General features: G+C 43.2%; 1 protein-coding gene across 1 annotated transcript in view; it reads right to left on the reverse strand.

The window, feature by feature from the left end:
* The window catches only part of FBXW12 (F-box and WD repeat domain containing 12), a 76,237-nt gene extending 68,047 nt beyond the window's left edge, over window positions 1-8,190 (reverse strand). Inside the window, 2 exon segments of the mRNA XM_057548770.1 lie at window positions 5,284-5,321; window positions 7,903-8,190. Coding sequence (XP_057404753.1) covers window positions 5,284-5,321; window positions 7,903-8,190 — 326 coding nt within the window.
* Between the last annotated feature and the right edge of the window lie 230 nt (window positions 8,191-8,420).

The raw sequence follows: 8,420 nt of genomic DNA on the forward strand, positions 1-8,420 counted from the left end.
GACAGCTACATGTAAAAGAAGGAAATTAGAATACTCCCTAACACCATACACAAAAATAAACTCAAAATGGATTCGAGACCTAAATGTAAGACTGGACACTATAAAACTCTTAGAGGAAAACATAGGAAGAACACTCTTTGACATCAATCACAGCAAGATCTTTTTTGATCCACCTCCTAGAGTAATGGAAATAAAAACAAAAATAAACAAATGGGACTTAATGAAACTTCAAAGCTTTTGCACAGCAAAGGATATAGAATTCTTGATGACAATCTTTTTCTTCCCACACCTTCAACATATCAGCACACTCCTTTTTGGGCTCCATGGTTTTTTATGAGAAATCAACCGTTACTCTCATTGGGGTTGTCCCATACATGATGAGTTGCTTCTGTCTTGATGCTTTCAAGGTTCTGTCTTTGGCTTTCAAGTTGGATTATAATGTGTCTCGACATGGAACTCTTTTGACTTTATCCTACTTGCAGCTCACTGAGCTTCTGGATGTGTAAATTAACATTTTTCATCAAATTTGGGAAGTTTTCAGTCATATCTTTAAATACTTTCTACTTTCTTTCTCCTCTCATCTGGAACTCCCTATTATCTGTTGCTTGCATGCTTGATGGTGTCCCACAGGTCTCTTAGGCACTATTCATTTTTCTTCATCTTTAGCTTCATTGCATTCCTCAGACTGGATAATCTCAACTGACCTATATTCCAGTTTACTGATTCTTTCTTCTGCCTGCTCAAATCTGCTCTTGAATTTTTAATTTGATATTGTACTTTCCTACTCCATAATTTCTGTTTAGTTATTTTTTTATAATTTCTCTTTATTAATATTCTCTATTAAATGAGACACTGTTCTCATACTTCCCTTCAGTTCTTTTCACGTGGTTTCCTCTAGTTCTTTGCACATACTAAAATAGTTGATTTAAAGTCTTTGTCTAGTAGGTCTGATGCCTGGGCTTCCTTGGGGACAGTCTTTATTGTTTGCTTTGTTTCCTGTATACTAGCGACACTTTATTTCTTTGCATGACTTATAACTTCTGTTGAAAACTGAACATTTTAAATAACATAATGTAGAACTCTGGAAATCTGATTCCACCCCACCCCCGGTTTGTTATTATTGCCGTTATTATTTTTTGTTTGTTTAGTGAAGTAACTCTGAAAAGTTTCTGAAGTAACTCTGAAAGTCTGTATTCTTTGTTATGTAGGGCCACTTATGTCTCTGCTCAGTTAAATTAATGTGCAGTAATGAGAGGACAGAGGTTTCCTAAATTTCTGGAACCACTAAGTTTCCTAGTCATTGCCAAAGGCTCTATGTGCAGGTTGGGGCATGTGTGCAACACTCAGCCAGGCAGTTGACTTCTCTGCCTTAGTCTTCACTTCCTGCTTCCACAGAACCTCAAGGTTAACCAGAGGTAAAAGTTTAGAGCCCTTTTATATCTTCCCTGAGTTAGCACACAGCCCTGCACAAGCACTTGGCCTTCTAGATTCCTAGGAATGTGTTGGAGCGTTCCAAAACCCCTAAGGACATCACATTCCCAGCTTTTCCTTTTAAACTCTTTGGTTAGCCTATTGTTTCCTTAACTATCATTCATCAACTCTGATTAAAGACTAATTAAAAAGTTAATCAATTCTCTTTAGTTGTTTTGACAAATGCCCCAAGGTAAAGGTTTTTCACATTGGATGAACACCAAGCAAGGTAAAATAAAGACAGCTTACACGTGAGATCTTCCAGGAAACACCAGACAGGTCGAACAATGACAATTCTCTGGGAATAAGGCTTTGAAGAATCTCTCATCCCATTCTTACCCTTCCAGTGACTGCGGCTCCTGGTTTCACTGTGATTGATTGTGAACTGTTGGTATTCAAAGCTAACACAAAGCTGGAAGGTTGTTATGGGAACAGGGCAAGTGAACACTTGCTGCTCTTACTGAGAATAAGCCATTTTTTTCTTGAATAAACATTTCCCAGACTACTGTAAGTCTCTGGTTAATTTCCACAGTTCTGTAAAAGTTGATTTTGACAATTTATGCCAGTTTTCTCATTGCTTTTACGGAGGAGAAAATTTTCAGAAGTCATTAATCCACCATTTTGCAAGAGTCTGCATCCTTAACTTGTATGTATCAATAACTACTGTCAATTCTATGATAGCAACTCGCTTATAAGGTTGTTGAAGATAAAACATTAGCTCATCCACACTATGGAGAATACTGAATCCCCACCTAGTCTGTGGACCCCAAAGTAAGTGAGACATGGTCCTTGCCCTATGAGTACTCGCAGCTGGTGGTTAGGAGGATAAGTAAAACTAAAATTCTGGAGAGAAATGCTAAGTTTCAGAAGGGGCAGCCTATGGTGCCATGGGAGTAAAACACAAGGAGAGTGAACATCTGGGAGAGGAGTAGGGAGGCCCCATGGACAAAGGCTTTCAAAATTTACAGTCACCAGAGTTGATACAGCATCAGAGGACTCCAGTCATATCTCACAGAGGAGAAAAATGAGGCTGGGTGGGAAATAAGTAGCTCACAGCCCATGGTCCCAATAAGTACAACGCAAAGAGTTTCTCTCCATTCAAAGCCTGTACACTCACTGAGCACCTATGTGTCAGGCTCTGTACTAGGCACCAGTGACCTTCTAACACACTGTGAAGGATCCAGTGCTTATGTTGGATATGGGTTTTCCTGTACCCACTGAAACCCTGTTCCTTCTACCAGAAGTAGCATACTCACAGCCTGCAGGCAGAATGGGCATCCAGTTTACCTTGTCTGGCCTGCATAGGATTGGCCTATGTGAACTAGCTGCCAATACTTAAAAATCGAGAGATTTCACATACTAATTAGGTAAAAGAAGAAGATCTAACTATACTGAAATCAAATTCTCACCTGGAAAAATTTATCTGGGGCCACACAGAATGGTACTCTTCAGACAAGAATGAGCTTTCAGGGAATTCCCTGGTGGTCCAGTGGTTAGGACTCTGCGCTTTCATTGCTGAGGGCCTGGGTTCTATCCCTGGTCGGGGAGCTAGGATCCTGCAAGCCGCATGGCACAGCCGAAAAAAAAAAAAGAATGAGCTTTCAGCTCCACCGTGGCTTTCACCATCCCGTTTATCTCTTGGACTAAGAGGCTGAGTATCAGCTGCCTCACATCATCATCCTTATGTTGTTGATTTTCTTTTAGTTGAAATAATCAGAAAGGGAAATTTCTTGTACCCATATCTCAACCTAAACAGTGTGAAAATAAAAGCTAGACTAAGAAGATAATGTGGTTTAAGAAAAAGGGGGGATAACATTTCTTTGTGGAAGTGAAGTCGATTTCTACATATTTATGGCCATTATACATCAAACCATAAGTAGGAACCATGACCAATATTCAGAAGAAATAACACCAAGTGATTTGACCAAAAAAAGGGCAGACTGTCAACAAGGCTAAAGTGTGCACATGAGTAAAGTATGAGAAATACAAGCCTCTGAAATACAAGGATGTATCAAGTGAAAAAACACCATGGCACCAAAATCTTTCAGATAGCAATTAACAGCAAAACAATCTACTGTACACAAACAAAAAAAAGATATTTGTACCTTAAACAAAAGCAAATATTTGCAATTTTCCTTTTAACCAAAAATCTAACACATAGTGTGTTAAAGAGATGGCAGAATTTAAAAGGTCATGAAGCATTTTAAAGAAGTAACTTGCAGTGTTTTAAATTAGAATTATAGAGTACATATTAAAAACACATGACCGGTTAACCACGTTCATTTACTGTGTCCGTAAGAGTTCCTATGGGCCTGGAGAGTTTTGGGGCCTAGTACCCATGACAGGTACAACATTAGAAATAACACGTGCGTGTGACGATGCTCCTGGAATGCTGTTGCAGTTGTCCCAGTTCCAGAAACATAAACCCAGTGTTTTTTATATGAACATAGGTCAAGGATACCATCCCAAAGAATGACTGTATGCTAAACAGAGTTTAGCACCAAAAACTATAAAATAGTAATGAACCGAAAACCCATTCGTGACTTGGCTTGCAGACAGCTGAAGAATCTGCTTGAGGAACCTGGAGGTACACACAATATGGTAACACATGCATACATGTGGGGGTTAGGTGATAAGCTGCACAAGAGATTTTTTGAACTGCTGAAAGAAATATATTACTTATGTTACTCAAAGGGAAATTCCTACCCCAGCTTATCAGTAAAGATGAGAACAAAGACTAGGGTTTAGGGTTGGCATCCTACCCATTCCAACTGTGAGAATTGCCCTCCAAGGGCTTCCACAAATAGTTACACCAATCTATGAGTCAACTCATTTATTTCTAGTGACACAGTGTCTTTGAGAATCACATTTGGCAAGACATTCTCTTGTCCACTTATCTACAGAGAAATCAATTTCCAGAATTGAATGTTCTATCTAGAGTACATCCCCCAAATTGTAGAGATAAAGACTGAAATCCAATAAAAGTTCCCTTACTTCAAAATTGACTAGAGATTAACATCATTTTTCTAATTAATATTATTAGCAATAAAAAAACTGAATAAAAAGCAACAAACAGAACAGTGCTGTATGATACTGAAAAATAAATATGGCAAGATTGGCATTCCACAATTCTCAAATATATCAATTCACAGTTATTCTAAAAATAAAAACCATCAAGCAAAGATTCCCTCCATGTTTGGAGGAAACTTCATGTGAACAGTTGTTTTCCATCAGGAAAGACTAAAACTAAATATAGCTCCTAGTTGATAGTCAAGGCTATATAGTCTGTCCTATATTCTGCAAGAGGCAGAAGATCTGACACTTACCTCTTGGGACAAAAGCAAAGATGTCAGGTTCCAAAGGAGGAATGAACAGAAAAGAAAATTTTAATAGTTTAATGATTAAAATATTTTTTATTTTCTACTTTTAATTTTTTGAATTTTATTTAAGTTCTAATATCAAACATGCTTATATAACTATGTTGTTACACCAAAGTTGAAATCAAGTAAAAGTGGTTTATTTGTCTATTGATTTGTCTATCAGCCAGCTGCATTCAATTTGCTGTACATTTCTGCCCCTGAGTTTGGTACCCCCACCTACATCAACCTCCACTTGATTAACAAAATCGCTTATATTTCAATATACTATAAAAAAAGTCTCACACCCCCAACTAGGGAGGAGTTTCCTGCTGGTAAGGGCTGTGGATTGTCCCTTCTTGTCTACTTAACGGAAACGCAGTGAGTGCTGAAAAGTACACCCCTCTCTCCTTTGAGGGATACTCTCCTGAGCAGGCCTGGCTCTTCCTCCACTCACCTCCACAGTTCCTTGGTCCTTGAAGCCTCATTCCAGACCTAGAAGGGTATCTGGTCAGTCAACATGCAATTAGTGCCTAGCCTGCCAGGCCCTGTGGAGGGGACAGAGAGCTAAATGAGACCCAGTGCTTGCACTCAAGAACACTCACCCTGGGGAGCTAGAGACAAATTCAGACCATCAAATAAAACACACCAAATAATGAATGACAAAGGAGAGAATGACCAACTCAGTTGGAGCCAAGGGGTTCAGAAGTAACTACTGATCAACTCCTGAAGGATGAGTAGTTATCCTCTAAGAAAACGGCTGAAGTATTTCAGGGAGAGAAAGATCCGCTTGGGCAAAGATTCAGAAGTATGAAAAAGATGATGAGTAAGTTGCCTTAATCAGAACATAGAGAAAGGAGCTGGAGACAGGCTTAGACCAACTCTTGGAAGTCAGAAGGGCAAAAACAGTGAGAAGTCACTTGAGAACTGTGAATGGAAGAGTGGCAAGTCAAACTGTGTTTTAGGCTGCTATGAGAAGGAAGGACTTGGAGACTTCCCTGGTGGTCCAATGGTTAAGAATCCGCCTTCCAATGCAGGGGGCATGGGTTGGATACCTGGTCGAGGAACTAAGATCCCACATGCTGGGGCAACTAAGCCCATGCACGCTCTAGAGCCCATGCGCCACAACTAGAGAGCCCGTGCACCGCAACGAAAGATCCCACGTGCCACAACAAAGATCCCGTGTGCCGCAACTAAGACCCGATGCAGCAAAATAAATAAATAAATAAATATTAAAAAAAAAAAAAAAAAAAGACTCTGAGCTTCCACTGTAGGGGGCACGGGTTGGATCCCTGGTTGGGGAACTAAGATCCTGTAAGCCACGTGGTAGGGCCAATTGAATAAAAAAGAGAGAGAGAAGGAAAGACTGGAAACGAGGGCAGAGCAGCAGGACCCATAAGAAGGCTGCTGCAATGGAGTAAATTAAGGCTCTGGCTAAAGGGATGTCCCAGAGATGCCAAGGTGGAGGAACAGAACTGCTACCTGGGGAGGGCACACAGGCCGTATTCCCACAAACTTCTCTCTGCAGAAGTTATCTGGAAGAGGCTCAGGTGGCCCTGGGAAGGGATCACAGTACCCTGCCTCCCCCTCCCTCAGGCCCACACCTGCATCCTGGAACTTCTTGGCCTCTCCAGCTGGGCCACCCTGGGTTCTGGAGCCTATACAGCTTCAGTAGAAACCACTCTGGAGCTTTCTGTGGCCCAGACCTACTGAGGGTCCCAGCCAGATACGTGGCTTTCCAGGCCCGGGCAGAAATAACAACCACCCTGTCTGAGCCCAGGTTCCTACTTCCACAGCCCTCACTCACCCGAGATCAAAGTTTCTCAGTCCTTAAGAAATCTTTTTGGCTAGTAGGAATGTAAAGTTGATATTTTGCAATAATCAAACCAGGTAAGAAGATTTCCGCATTCTTTTTTTCTATAGTTCCCAGTTCAAAACCCAACTGAGATGTTCTTACTTCCCTAACATAAAATTATAATATGTAATATAACCTGCAAAATGGGTGTTACCCACCTTGGAGAATGCCTCTGTTAGATGCTGATCTTCATGATGACACTGTGAGGCAGGGTTTATTGACCTCATTTTACCTAACAGGGAAACCAGAACCTGGAGAAGTTGCTGCTATCAAAGGGTAAAAGGCACCTCCCTTTCAAAATCTGCTGGGAGACTACCTGGGTGACCTCAGCCAATGCACTCTCGGCACGATACTCACTTTCCCTATTGGTAAAAATGGGGATAACAACCCAGTATTTTACTTGATACATTTAAGTTATAATTACACAATTCAGGTAAGGGTCTGTTGATTAATCTTTTTGTAAAATGATATAATAATGTATTTTAAAAGTAAAGAAATTCATTTACTCAACAAACGTTTACTTAGAGTACACTAAATATCAAGCCATACGCTGAGTGTATACACACAGTGATCATACAGTGGTTATACACACAGTGATGCAAGAGACAAAAGAATGAGTCTAGCGGGGGTGGGGGGGAAGCAAACATTTAACAAGCACAGTATGTGATCATTTAGTCACAGTTGTGCTGAGGAAGAGCACAGAGGAGGAAGAGCTCGGAGCACAACAGGGGCAGAAGCGCAGATCAGACTAACGCACTGAACAGGCACTTAGGGAGCACAGCCAGTACAGGAGTTCGACTGGCTGGGAAGGGACAGGCGGAGCCCGCAGGAAGAGGTGCCACTCACAGGGAGGGCACGGCTTTCCAGGCAGGCCCCAGAAGGGAAATTCCAGAATATTCCAGAAGAGGTGGGATCCCTAGGCCAATCTTAGGGGTGAACCCTGTTCACAGGTGCCCAGTGCAAGCCAACCGCGCAGGGGCTCTGGACACACCGACAGACGGAGGAACAGAGGGATAAGAGGTTTTCTGAGCAACGCCTTCATAGGTCGCCGAGGTCGCCACCCCGGGGGCCAAGAGCGTCCTCTGCAGATCGCGGATTCAGGGCCGTCCGACGCTCCCTCCCAGATTTGGGAAACGGAGGCTCCGAGGGGACGGGCCGACCATGGACACGCCAGTGACCGGGAGCCCAGCCCTGCCTCCCGCCTGGGACAGGACGCGCTACCTTATCCACCCGGGCGACGCAGAGCATGTCTCGGGCCTCCAAGAAGGAGAAGACGTGCAGCAGCAGCTCGGGCAAACCCATCTGCGGCTCCACGGCGCCAGCCCCCGTGGTTGCCTGGGTCGGGCTACGCCTTCGCTGCGCTTCCGCCCCCGCAGGCCGAGCCCCGCCCGCTCGCTTCATCCTCGCCCAGCCTCCGCGCTTCCGTTCGGAACACCCACTTCTACTAATCCGCTCACCGGCCCTGCTTCTACTTGGCCTTAGACTGGCTTCTAACCCTTGTCCTGACATTCGCTGAGACCCTCGCCCACCCCCTTATACTGACATTCATCCTCGTTCTGACCTTCGCCCTGACCCTCACGCGGGACCCTGTGGTGCCCCTGAACCCAGCACCTCCCGAGCCCTTGCCCTGGTGCTGGCCCTTATCCAGACCTTGACCCTCTTCCTCAACCTCGCCCTAATCATCACCCTTGATTTCATTAGCATCTGACATCTACCATACTCCTGTCCCTACCCTCACC

Source organism: Balaenoptera acutorostrata, chromosome 6 (genome assembly GCF_949987535.1).
Source record: "Balaenoptera acutorostrata chromosome 6, mBalAcu1.1, whole genome shotgun sequence".
NCBI lineage: Eukaryota > Metazoa > Chordata > Mammalia > Artiodactyla > Balaenopteridae > Balaenoptera > Balaenoptera acutorostrata.